This window comes from Plectropomus leopardus, chromosome 6 (assembly GCF_026936395.1).
Source record: "Plectropomus leopardus strain MGB_pleo_1.0 chromosome 6, ASM2693639v1, whole genome shotgun sequence".
NCBI classification, from domain to species: Eukaryota; Metazoa; Chordata; class Actinopteri; order Perciformes; family Serranidae; genus Plectropomus; species Plectropomus leopardus.
Genome location: NC_142181.1, coordinates 69,913 through 83,979, shown reverse-complemented (window position 1 = coordinate 83,979; position 14,067 = coordinate 69,913). Strand labels below are relative to the sequence as shown.

Here is a 14,067-nt window from a genome sequence, read left to right as displayed (position 1 = left end):
CTTTATTAATAAAACTGACTTGACTTGATCATTGAATATTTCTGTGAATCTGAACACTCAAATAGGTCGGTGAGGTGTAAATAAAGTTTTATTGAGTAAAGGGTTAACATGACCTCACACAGAAATCACAGCAATATCTTTATTAAAGTCAGGCTGACGTCTCTGCACAAGTTTTATAAAAACAGGACGCGACAAACTGCAGAAACTTCATTTGTACCTAAACAGAAACAATAAAACACAATCAAACTCCTTGAATTCAAACTGTATAAAATCATGGTGAGTTCCCTTTAATCAGAATATAATCATCAGTACATGAAATCACTGTTGCTGTAATATTTCTGTGATTTTACCTCAAACTCAGAACAAGGACAGAATTACTTTCAAAAGCCAAAGTAAAGACGGATGTGTGACAGTTTACTGAAGACACTGTCGTGGTGCATTTTGGAAACGTAGGCTATACTGGAGGTCTGAGTGGCTCCAAAGCTCCGACATGATTTTAGTCTTCCTCTCCCTGATTTGATCATGGCGCCTGCAGCTCATTGAAAACACAAATATTACATAATTTTTTAAATCTTTCAGAAAATATTAAAAGTTATCAAAGTGACGCCTTCATATAGCTGAAGGTGTCACAAAAACAAAAATACCCACGAGTCCATTTACACAGATTATAAGAAAACAGAGTATGATCAGAGGTTTGACTTTAAATGAGCGTTTAAAGTCGTCTCACTGACTCGGCTTCAGCAGCATCAGAAGCTGCGGCGTTCCAGCGGCCGCCACGGCTGCCACGCTGCAGACGGAAACTAATACAACAAGAAACACATCGAAACTCTCGAATCTGAAAGGATTATTATGATTAAAAAGACCAGATAATGTAACAAAAAACTGGCTCTGGTCTGGACCCCTTGCAGGGTCTGGGGCCCTCTGGGTGCCCTCCTCAGGCCTTGTCCAGTTTGGGGCCCTCTGGGACGCTCAGAGACTCCAGAGATGACTGCTCATCTGGATCTGGAAGCAGCTCCTCCTTATCACTGCAGGGAGACAAACACCATCAGCATCACATCATCACACCTGTCACACCAACCCTCCATCTCACACCAGCAGGGGGCGGCACCGAGGCAGCCGAACGTTACCTGACAGAGGACGGACGGCGAGACAGACGGCGGCGTCTCAGCGTGATCACGATTAGCGTCCCCAAGAGCAGAGCAGAGATGGACGCCAGAGTGACGAACAGGAAGACGGCTGGAAGAGACAAAATATCAACTCAGAGTCATCATCATTGTACACGGGTTACACACGGGTATCATCATCATTGTACATGGGTTACACACGGGTATCATCATCATTGTACATGGGTTACACACAGGTATCATCATCATTGTACATGGGTTACACACGGGTATCATCATCATTGTACACGGGTTACACGGTGTATTTACTCTGTAAACATCAGTCTGTTTACAGTCTGTTTACTCTGTAAACATCAGTCTGTTTACAGTCTGTTTACTCTGTAAACATCAGTCTGTTTATAGTGTTTACTTTGTAAACATCAGTCTGTTCATAGTCTGTTTACTCTGTAAACATCAGTCTGTTTATAGTGTGTTTACTTTGTTAACATCAGTCTGTTTATAATCTGTTTACTTTGTAAACATCAGTCTGTTTACAGTCTGTTTACTCTGTAAACATCAGTCTGTTTATAATCTGTTTACTCTGTAAACATCAGTCTGTTTATAGTGTGTTTACTCTGACTGAAGTTAAAATAATGAACACGGACGTCAGAGTACAAACTGACCTGGAGTCCAACGATCACGAGTTTTTCCTCTGGTCTCAAAGGAGCCTGAAGCGAGAACACACAGAAACATCAAACACACATACAGAAACATATACACACACACACACACACACACACACACACAAACGTACACACAATAATGTAATATACAGACAAAACCACTTCCTGTCTGTGTAAAGGTAAATATCCAGCCTGTCCAGGTACAGATCACTGTTGCTGTGATCCTGTCAGAGGCTGTGCCTGTGTTGTGGGTCATGGTTACACTGTTGCTGTGATCCTGTCAGAGGCTGTGCCTGTGTTGTGGGTCATGGTTACACTGTTGCTGTGATCCTGTCAGAGGCTGTGCCTGTGTTGTGGGTCATGGTTACACTGTTGCTGTGAACCTGTCAGAGGCTGTGCCTGCGTTGTGGGTCATGGTTACACTGTTGCTGTGAACCTGTCAGAGGCTGTGCCTGCGTTGTGGGTCTTGGTTACACTGTTGCTGTGATCCTGTCAGAGGCTGTGCCTGTGTTGTGGGTCATGGTTACACTGTTGCTGTGATCCTGTCAGAGGCTGTGCCTGTGTTGTGGGTCATGGTTACACTGATGCCGTGATCCTGCTCGACACGACCTTCTACTGCTTTTATTATGAGTCATGCCTCCACTATCAGTGAAGTGTCTGTCCTGAAGCTTCGGTTCGTTTGAGGGATCCCTCCTCAGTTGCTCTTCCTGCAGTTTCTACCATTTTTTCCCCATTACAAGATTTTTTGGGGAGTTTTTCCTTAATGGATGTGAAGGTGTATGGGCAGAGGGATGGTGCCTGCTGTAAAGCCCTCTGAGGCAAACTGTGATTTGTTATAATGAGCTATAGAAATAAAACTGACTTGGCTTGTCCCCCTGTCTGTCCTCCAGTCTGTCCCCTTGTCTGTCCCCAAGTCTGTCCTCCAGTCTGCCTCCTGGTCTGTCCCCCAGTATGTACTTACCGTCCTGGCTGCAGTGTCTCATGCACTCGTCCTTGGTGCCGTAGCGGTTCTTGTTACCGCGGCAGCCACCGTAGATGAATGATTGACAGGTGGCAGTTTTCGGGTCGTAGTAGAACATGGGGAAGGCGGCACGGCAAGGCCCGGGGTCAGAGGTTGCCATGCAGTCACCTGAGGACAGACACCGTCCACATGTTTACTGGATTGACTGTCCACACAGACAGTTTCCAGTCTGTACTGGTGATGGTTATTGATCAGGTCTTACCTGCGTACTCTGCAGACACCTGAACTCCTTCCGGTGAAGCCACTTTCTCAGAGGACGGAATAACTGTCACTGCAGGACGACAGACACACAGTAAAGTTACTCACCTGTGTAGGTACAGACAGGTGTGTGACACTCACCTGTGCAGGTACAGACAGGTGTGTGACACTTACCTGTGCAGGTACAGACAGGTGTATGACTCACCTGTGCAGGTACAGACAGGTGTGTGATACTCACCTGTGCAGGTACAGACAGGTGTGTGACACTCACCTGTGCAGGTACAGACAGGTGTATGACTCACCTGTGCAGGTAGCCGTGCAGCTCTCCTTGCTGAGGTAGTTGTTCTTGTTTCCTTTGCAGCCTCCGTAGATGAACGGCTGGCAGCTTCCTATCTGGCGGTCGTGGTACCAGTGCTGAAACGCTGCTTTGCAGGGACCCACCTGAGGCTCCGCCCCACAGCGCTCTGATTGGACAGCAGCAGATTCACGTCACATTTACCTGTGTGTGTCTGTGTGTGTGTGTGTGTGTGTTTGTGTCTGTGTGTGTCTGTGTGTGTGTGTCTGTGTGTGTTTGTGTGTGTGTGTGTGAGACAGAGTCTCTGCTGGTTTTCCCTTTTTATCTCCAATCTGTGACCATGAGACAACACGTCCTTTATGTCCCCAGAGACAGACAGACTGTCTTTGTCTTTGTCTGTGAGTTTTAGTGGACCCTGAACATATCAGCTACAGTCAAACAGTGAGAGACGAAACTTACCAGCAAAGTCAGCAGCCGACATTTCTGCAGGAGAAGAAGACATTACACAACACAATTACACACATTACACAAGACAGTAATACACACATTACACACACACTTCACAGCGCAGTGATCACACTGTATCTACGTCTCAGTGTCTCAGTGTCTCATTGTCTCATTGCCTTTGTGTCACTGTCTGTCAGAGACACTAACACTGAGCACAATACACATGACTGCTGAGACCCAGCTGAGACTGGTGTGTGTTCAGGTCTCAGGTGTGTGTTCAGGTGTTACCTGTCTCCTGAGCAGGGACAGACTCTGTAGCAGCAGGCTCAGACTCAACAGGACTTTCACCTTCCTGAGACATCTCTGAATGAACAGACAGAGAGACAAAGACAAAGACATTTGGCTCCATTTCATTTCACTGAAAAATAATTCACTAAATAATATATATATATATATATATATATATATATATATATATATATATATATATATATATATATATATATATTTTTTTTTCTTTTTCTAAAATAATAAAATAATATTTTAATTATAATTCATTAAATCCTAATTATATCACTAATAATTCAATACATGATAATTCTTTAAATATGAATTATTTAAATAATAATTATATAACTGTCACGATGCAGCGCAGCTGCGGACAGAGTGAAAAACTTTGAATTGTTAACAATATTCAGACAGAAGTCCAAATATTCACATTTTACCTCTATAAACAGGAAACTGACAGGTAAACCGACAGGTAAACAGACAGGTAAACAGCTGATCATAACTTCAGGATAAATATGGGACGATAATCAATAATCAATAATCTAAACAGCTGACAGGACGATATTATTCTGCGCCTCACCTGGAATGAAGGTTAGCGCCATCCGAGTTCCTTTGGCGGGACGTTCAGGAGCCGCCGTCGACTCATCCGGAAGAACCGACCCTGAAACACAAACACAGCTCTGTCACACTGGAACTACTGAGACCACTGAGACCACCAAGACCACCGGGACCACCGAGACCACTGGGTTCACTGGGTCCGCTGAGACCACTGAGAACACTGAGACCACTGGGACCACTGAGACAACCCAGACCACTGGGACCACCGAGACCTCCGACACCACCGGGACCACAGAGACCACTGGGTCCACTGAGACCACTGAGACCACTGAGACCACTGGGACCACTGGGACCACCGAGACAACCGAGACCTCCGACACCACCGGGACCACCGAGACCACCGAATCCACTGAGTCCACTGGGACCACTGAGACCACTGAGACCACCGAGAACACTGAGACCACCGGGACCACCAAGACCACCGGGACCACTTAGACCACTGGGTCCACTGGGACCACTGGGACCACTGGCACCAATGAGACCACTGAGACCACTGAGACCACTGAGACCACTAAGAACACTGGGACCACTGGGACCACTGGGACAACTCAGACCACTTGGACCACTGGTCCACTCGGTCAGGACTAAGAGCACACTGGACCAAATCACTCACCCCTGACCACCACTAAGACCACTGAGACCACTGAGACCACCGAGACAACCAAGACCATCGGGACCACCGAGACCTCAGAGACCACCAAGTCCACCGAGTCCACCAAGTCCACTGAGACCACTGAATCCACTGAGTCCACTGGGACCACTGAGACCACCGAGACCACTTAGACCACTTAGACCACTGGCTCCACTGGGTCCACTGGGACCACTGAGACCACTGAGACCACTGGCACCACTGAGACCACTGAGACCACTGGGACCACTGGGACCACTGGGACCACCGAGACAACCAAGACCACCGGGACCACCGAGACCACCGAGACCTCCGACACCACCGGGACCACAGAGACCACCGAATCCACTGGGACCACCGAGACCACCAAATCCACTGAGTCCACTGGGACCACTGAGACCACCGAGAACACCGAGACCACCGGGACCACTTAGACCACCGAGACCACTGGGTCCACTGGGATCACTGAGACCACTGGGACCACTGGGACCACTGGCACCAATGAGACCACTGAGACCACTAAGAACACTGGGACCACTGGGACAACTGAGACCACTTGGACCACTGGGTCCACTCGGTCAGGACTAAGAGCACACTGGACCAAATCACTCACCCCTGACCACCACTAAGACCACTGAGACCACTGGGACCACTGGGAAAACTGGGACCACTGGGAGCACTGGGAGCACTGAGACCACTGAGAACACTGAGACCACTAGGACCACTGGGACCACCAAGACAACAAAGACTGAATGTGACAAAGACTAAAGAGATGGTGGTGGACTTCAGGAGGAACAGCCCCCCACCCTCTCCTGTCTGCATCAGTGGGACTGATGTGGAAATTGTCACATCATACAAGTACCTGGGCGTCCTTCTGGACAACAAACTGGAGTGGTCCACCAACACTGAGGCAGCCTACAAGAAGGGCCTGAGTCGGCTTTACTTCCTGAGGAGACTCAGGTCCTTCAGTGTCTGCAACAGGATGCTCCTGATGTTTTATCAGTCTGTTGTTGCGAGCACCATCTTCTTTGCTGTGGTGTGCTGGGGGGCAGGCATCAAGGCAAAGGATGCAAACAGACTGAACAAACTGATCAGGAAGGCAGAGTCTGTTGTTGGCTCTAAGCTTGTCTCCCTGGAGGTGGCTGAGGACAGAATGCTGGCAAAACTGCTGGCAATAACGGACAATGTCACCCATCCCCTCCATAAGACACTGGACAAGCTGAAGAGTAGCTTCAGCAACAGACTCCTCCAACCCCGCTGTCTGAGGGAGCGATACAGGAAATCATTCCTGCCTGCTGCCATCAGACTGTTCAACACATCCACCTCTGTCAGACCTGCGGTCACTGTCACTGAACTGGACTAAACTCTGTCACTCCACATCCAAACAGTGCAGACTGCAGTATGTGTGTATGCATATCATGTATATATATGTACAAATATATAACATCGGATCGTCGCCTGCATTGTATTATAAATATTATATTATACATCACTATATATATATATATATATATATATATATATCATTATTATTATTCTATCATCATTATTATTATATTATATTATACATAACATTGGTCATCAGACATAAAAATGTCAAGTGCTAATGGCATGATGCTGATACTATTATTACTATTAATATTATGGATATTATTACTACTATTATTAATACTATTATTAATACTATCACTACTATTATGTGTGCGATGCCTTCAAACTGATGTTATTACCATTATTAGTATTATATGTACACCTCTAAATATTCCCCCTATTCTGCTGTCATCATTACCATGCTCATGTGTATCCTTACCATCATCAGATTGCACCTTACCACTGCATTTGCACTACCTCAGTACTCTTTTGCACTACCTCAGTACTCTATTTATTCTATTTTTATATATTTATGTTTATTTCTATCTTCTATTATTCTTCTTATTTTTTTATATATGTCTCTGTATGTCTTACGTGCCAAGCTGCTGTGACAACTAAATTTCCCTCCGGGGATCAATAAAGTCGTCTAAGTCTAAGTCTAAGTCTAAGAGACCACTGGGTCCACTGAGACCACTGGCACCAATGAGACCACTGAGACCACTGGGACCACTGAGACCACTGAGATCACTAAGAACACTAGGACCACTGGGACAACTGAGACCACTGAGACCACTGAGACCACTAGGACCACTGGGTCCACTAAGACCACTTGGACCACTGGGTCCATTTGGTCAGGACTAAGAGCACACTGGACCAAAACACTCACCCCTGACCACCACTAAGACCACTGGGTTCACTGAGACCACTGAGAACACTGAGACCACTGGGTCAGGGCTAAGAGCACACTGGACTAAAACAAAGTCCTCATGTCCTCAGACAAGACAGTGATAAAATCCCCATGTCCTTGTGTGGACATGAATCTGTGTGTTTTGGTCTTTCTGTCTCTAGATGGGAGACAAAAAGTGTCCCTAAGCATGGCCTGACACAGAATGAATTCCATAGATATCTGCAATTACGCTCCTATATCGACCATGATTGTAAATTAACTGGCTTCTCAGACACGGAATCAGAATTCTTTCACATTTTGAAAAACGCCAGGACCATTGTCCCTTCCAAGTCCATCTCAAAGCTGTACACAGCCCTCTCCAATGCCAACAGGAATAACACTCTCTATATCAAAGACAAATGGGAAGGGGAGTCAGGGCTCCAGATTTCTGAGGAGGCTTGGAGCAATATCTGGTCCTTCCAGTCAGCAACATCCAGCTCCATGATCTGGAGAGAGCATTGCTGGAAGAACATTATCAGATACTTTAAGACACCACACCAGGAAAGATATAAAGGGGTATTTATGCAATGCTGGAGGCTATGTGGCTCGGCCACTGCTAACCACTATCATATCTTCTGGGATTGTCCCAAGTTAAAAAAATTCTGGAGGGATATCCAGGCGTTGTTAAACGCAGTTTTTAACACCCAATTTCCCTTGAAATTTGATATCCTATACCTGGGGCATGTTCCCTTTCTGAAACATAGAAGAGAAATAAAACTGCTGCAAATAATCTTGGTGGCAAGCAAGAAAACAATTACAAGGAGATGGTTAACCCCGACTCAACCTACCTTGGATGACTGGTTTGGAATTACTTTGGAAATATTTAAGATGGAAAAATTAACTTACCAAATAAGACTCCAAAAAGACAAATTTTTCCAAATCTGGAAAAACTGGATCTCATTCATAACCCCCATAAGAGCAGACATTATTTGACCCCACTGGTAATATTGCTCTGTAACTTACCTAGTTTATTTTTGTGACTGGCTATTGTCGACTAATTATGTGGCAGCGGAGGCAGGAATACCCCCCCATGTTTTTTGTACATTGTTATGTTATATTAACATGTTACACTAACTGTTCTTGCTCGCTTTAAACCATGCCAGAACTTTCTACAAGCGAACCTGTGCTTATCTATGGACTCTATCTGTCCTGGGCTTTTAGTAAATCCAGGCTTTAAGTGAAAACTGTCTCCACCTGTGCTACCTCAGTGCACTTATTTATGTTACCGCATAACATTAATATGAGGAGAGTGGATTCTGGAGGGGACTGACACCTGATCCACAATTTGAGTTTATCCTTCTCTGAACTTTGATGCCTGGACGATGGATGTCTCTTTTTATTCTGGTATAAAACAAAAAAACTGGAATGCCACTTGCTTCCGTTTTTTCTAAACAATGTAACGCTGAGCTTGTTTGCTCATTCCAAATAAACATACAATTTAAAAAAAAAAGTGTCCCTAAAAGAGGACAGCAGGTCTTAGTCCAGCTCAGTGAAGTTCAAGGTGCAGAAAACTAAAGAGTGTTCCCATGAGAGCGCAGCGTCTCAGGGGTTAAATGTGGACACAGTTTGTCTTTGTGTGTGTCTGCTGCTCCCATCATGCACCTGTGTGTGTGTGTGTGTGTGTGTGTGTGTGTGTGTGTGTGTGTGTGTGTGTGTGTGTGTGTGTGTGTGTGTGTGTGTGTGTGTGTGTGTTTCAGGTGTGTCCTTGTGTGTCTCAGGTTGGACCGGTCTGTCCTCTCAGCTCTGATCCTGAAGACAAACAAACCTTTGAACACAAACACTCACCTGAGACACACTGATTTACACCCCCTGTCTATCCCTCTGTCTCTGTCCTCCTTACCATGTCCCTGTCCCTCTGTCCTCATCACTATGTCTGTGTCCCTCTGTACTCCTCACTGAGTCCCTATCCCTGCAGTCTCCTTCCTCCTCACTATGTCCCTGTCCCTCTGTTTGTCCCGTGTCTCTTCCCTTCTGCTGATTGATTAATCTAATCAGTTCTGAGTTGATTGATGGTTATTTCCACGGTAACAGTAGGCCCAGACTGCAGCTGTGTGTAACAGGTGGCAAGAGTGGGGGATTGTGATTGATGTGGGGGAACCCCCCTGCAGGTGTCTCTGTCTCTGTTACCTGTGACTCCCCTGCAGGTGTCCTCACACTTGTCCCTGGTCTTGAAGTTGTTGCCGTTGGCGCTGCAGCCTCCGTAGATGAAGCTCCTGCAGCTGCTGGACGTCACGTTGTAGAAAAACCTCGGGAGGGACGCACGGCAGTGTCCCACCTTCACCGGGAGACGGCAACGGACTGCAGGGGACACACAGAGGACACATCAGACAGAGGAGACGCTGTTGGAAACAGGGACATCCTGTCCTCTGGGCTGAAGAGGAAAAGGACATGTGGATTTTTATTGGCTCAAATTTTTGGTGAATTTTCAGAAAAGCATTTTAGTGATTTTTCTTTAGAATTTTTTTGTGATTTCTTTTTTTTTTTTTGCTTTAAAATTTTTTGGCAGTTTTGAAAGAAAACTTTTTTTTCTTTACATTTTTTTAATGTTTTTTAAAGAAACATTTTGGTGTTTTTTTGTTGATTTGTTTTTCTTAAGACATTTTTTGTATGTTTTTTTACAGAAAATAAGTTTTTGGTTTTTTTATTTCTTGCTGATTCGTAAAGAAAACTCACCTTTCTTTAAAAATCCCCAGAACGAAACTGTCGATCACAGAAACTGTAAAAACTGAAATATCAGGAAAGACTTTCAAAATAAAGGCACAGAGCTGACGGACCAGTCCGACCGGAGAGTCTCCGCTGAGCCATGACTCACCTGTACAGGTGAGGACACGCGTGACGTCACAGCAGGAAGCAAACAATGATTATCACTGAACGACCGTCACATTCTCCGAATCGTTATTAATATTTATAAACTCTCACTTTATTACAAACTGCTGCTCATTAACTTGTCAGCCAATCAGGAGGCAGCAGCTCAGACCGAACCAATCAAACTTCAGAGGAGAGGAAAAGAGATTTCAGAGGCTGAACAATTCAGAAATAGATTTTAAAAAATATTTTTAAAAAATAACAACAACAGCAATAATCATCATGACAATAATAACAATAATAATAATGCTGAGGACGTGTGAGACACACAGAGAGCTCCGCGCTGATGTCTTTGTCGGTCCCCCTGAACCCCGACACCTCACATCGGAGGTTTGTTTGTTTGTTTTTAGAGCTGAAATGTAAACGTTGAATTTTGTGGGATTTTCAGCCACATAAGTGACATCATCAGCGTCTCTCTGAAGGACAGGAAGTGCTCGGGGACTGAGGACACAGCCAGCTGGAGTTTGGACAGTCAGATTGTCTCTGATTGTTTCTGTGGCCCAGTGTGGACAGTCTCTGGCTGATAAATGTCTCATTCTGCTCATTTTAACACAAAACATGAAAAATGTCCGAACCTGCAGCAGCTTTTCTCTAAAAGTCCCCTGACCACTGTCCACTGTCCCTCAGCCACTGTCCACTGTTCACCGTCCCCCAGCCACTGTCCACTGTCCCTCAGCCACTGTCCACTGTTCACCGTCCCCCAGCCACTGTCCACTGTTCACCGTCCCCCAGCCACTGTTCACTGTCCACCGTCCCCCAGCCACTGTCCCCCAGCCACTGTCCAGTCAGCTCAGACATGGCATCACTCAGTGGGACAGTACTGTAAGAACTCGCTGATTCTGTCTGTAGACGAGTCGCTCCGAGTCTTAGACACGAGCTTCACTATTGATCAGCTCTACTCAGACTGTGTGTGTGTGTGTGTGTGTGTGTGTGTGTGTGTTGGGGTGTGTGTGTGTGTGTGTGTGTGTGTGTGTGTGTGTGTGTGTGTGTGTGTGTGTGTGTGTGTGTGTGTGTGTGTGTTGAGGTGTGTGTGCTTTTTTCTTTATGATTTTTTGAGTTAAACTTTTTTAACTTTTCTTTCTGAATATTTTGATGTTTCCTCTTTGTTTGTTTGTTCTGTTCTGGGACTTTTTTGGAAACGCTGCTGTTTTTCCGGGTGAAGCTGTTAGCTGAGCTCTGAGCTCAAAGGGTTAAATCAGCAGATCAATAATCGTTAGATCGAACAGGGTCTTACTGTTGGGGGACTCCGGGTCCAGCGGCTCGTCCCGTGCTCTCTCCCCGCCCTCCTCGGCCTCAGACTCGACCTTCCGCTGCGGCTTCCTCCGGTACACGGCGCCCTGCTCCCGGTGCCGAGACACGCACTCCTCCCGCTCCGGGTCCGGCTCCTGGCTCCGGTCCCGGCTCCCGCATTTCACTGTCTCGCAGACGTCGGTTCCGTTCCGGACCAGGACCAGGTCACAGTCCGGGTCTGAGCAGCAGGCGGCCCGGCAGTTGTCCGGGAGCCCCGGATCCCCGGGCTGCTCCCAGTCACAGTGCGGAGCGGCAGAGACCAGGACCCAGAGCGCCAGCAAAACCAGCGGGGACCGAAACCACATGATCGATGAAGTTTAATCGAGTTTAAATCGAGGACCAGACTCGAAGCTCCGCGCGTACGAAGCACTCACTTCCTGTTTGGAGGCAGCCTGGTGACGCAGTTGAATTTACCTGAACAACAGGTGAGGTCACCGCGGCCCCGCCCACACGTGACGTCACATTCCTGAAAACAAAGATCAAGATGAAAAATTCAAAAACAACAGAAACCAGAAGACAAACGAAAACCTATCAAAATAAACCTGTCATTATCTGTATCTTATTGTGGATCATTTTCATCTTTTATTTTGAAAAGTTTCAGTCATTTAAGACAGAAAATTCAGCTGAAACAAGAAAGTTATTAACAGAGAGACAGAGAGACAAAGAGACACCCTCACTGCTGTCCACAGACACTGTCCACAGTACCCACAAACACTGTCCAGTGTCCACGGTGTCCACAAACACTATCCACACTGTCCACAAACGGTCAAAAGTGTCCACAGGGTCCACAAACATTGTCCACGGTGTCCACAAACACTGTCCAGTGTCCACGGTGTCCACAAACACTGTCCACAGTTCCCACAAACAGTGTCCAGTGTCCACAGTGTCCACAAACAGTCAAAAGTGTCCACAGCGTCCACAGACACTGTCCACAGGGTCCAAAAATACTGTCCACAGCGTCCAAAAACACTGTCCACACTGTCCATAGCATCCACAAGCACTGTCCATAGTGTCCATAGTGTCCATAGTGTCCTCAGTGTCCACAAACACTGTCCACAGTCTCTACAGTGTCTACAAACACTCTCCATAGTGTCCACAATCACTGTCCACAAACATTTGGACCCCCGTTAGTGACCACATCAGCAGCAGCGACTCTTCCTGGGTCCACACAGGAAAGTTACATTACTCAGTATTTAAAGTACATGTGTACAGGACAGTACATGGTCGGTTCTGTAACTGATGAAATATAACTTCAATATAACTTAAATACAGTTACTGAACAGTTCCAGGTTTGCAGCACAAAACACACAACTCAAACCTGTTCACCCGAGAAACACTGAACCGTGTGTGTGTGTGTGCGCGCGCATGTGTGTGAGTGTGTGCGTGTGTGTGTGTGTGTGTGTGTGTGAGTGTGTGTGTGTGTGTGTGTGTGTGTGTGTGTGTGTGTGTGTGTGTGTGTGTGTGTGTGTGTGTGTGAGTCAGTTTCGTGAGATGTTTCTTAAATTTCTTTCTAAAGTCTGATTTCTTTGTCGACTGTGTGGATTTCGATGAAACTCTTCGGCTCTTTCATCTGTCCTTTACCTGTCCTCTGTCCTTTACTGAGCTGCGCTGAGCTGATCTTTAAGAGGCGGAGCGTCTGTCCAAACCTGTGACGGTGGTTGTGTTTCTGGGTGCAGGTCAGGTGTCCACCACCAGGTGTCGCTGCTACTGTTAAAGTGACCGTTCACCTTTAACATGAGGGACTTTAGGACCCAGCGGGATCATTTGAGGCTGCGTTCAAAAACCTGCTCGTAAAAACCAGGATCACATTAAAGCGCTTTTATTTAAGTTATTACTGAATTTAAGTAAACAGAGTCACGCAGAAGAAAACACACGAAATCATAAACTGTTTATAATAATGATCACTGTTTATTTATTCATTATAATTATGGATCGATAATAAAATCAAATGCAACGTCAAAAAGAAAAACAAACACAGAAAGATGACTGATCTGTTGTAGATCTATTTAATTCTAAATATTATTATTATTATTATTATTATTATTATTATTATTATTATTATTATTATTATTATTTCACTGACAGTCCTCCAGAAAACATTCAGAGTAATTCTGGATGCTGAAGCAACAAAAACTACCTGAACAAGTTATTAATTATATAATGATAAATACTTTATTATAAATTATTTCAGAATGATGAAACTAAAGTGAGGCAATATAATATAATATCATTTTTAAAAAATTTCCAGACATAGTTACTAATTGCGGTGGATCTGGACGCACCTGAACGCAGCGGCGGCGGGGTCGCGGTCCCC

At 45.6% G+C, this 14,067-nt stretch overlaps 1 protein-coding gene across 1 annotated transcript; it reads right to left on the bottom strand.

Annotated features, from left to right (window-relative positions):
• Nucleotides 1-70: 70 nt before the first annotated feature.
• On the bottom strand, nucleotides 71-12,168 carry LOC121964570 (kunitz-type serine protease inhibitor 6-like). The gene is made up of 11 exons (XM_088078373.1): nucleotides 11,698-12,168; nucleotides 9,726-9,896; nucleotides 4,616-4,696; nucleotides 4,036-4,110; nucleotides 3,760-3,783; nucleotides 3,308-3,469; nucleotides 3,010-3,078; nucleotides 2,748-2,915; nucleotides 1,787-1,831; nucleotides 1,128-1,236; nucleotides 71-1,025 (listed from the first exon to the last, which is right to left on the bottom strand). Exons 1-11 carry the CDS (start codon nucleotides 12,056-12,058, stop codon nucleotides 935-937), a joined length of 1,356 nt encoding a protein of 451 aa, XP_087934499.1. The 5' UTR covers nucleotides 12,059-12,168; the 3' UTR covers nucleotides 71-934.
• Nucleotides 12,169-14,067: the final 1,899 nt, after the last annotated feature.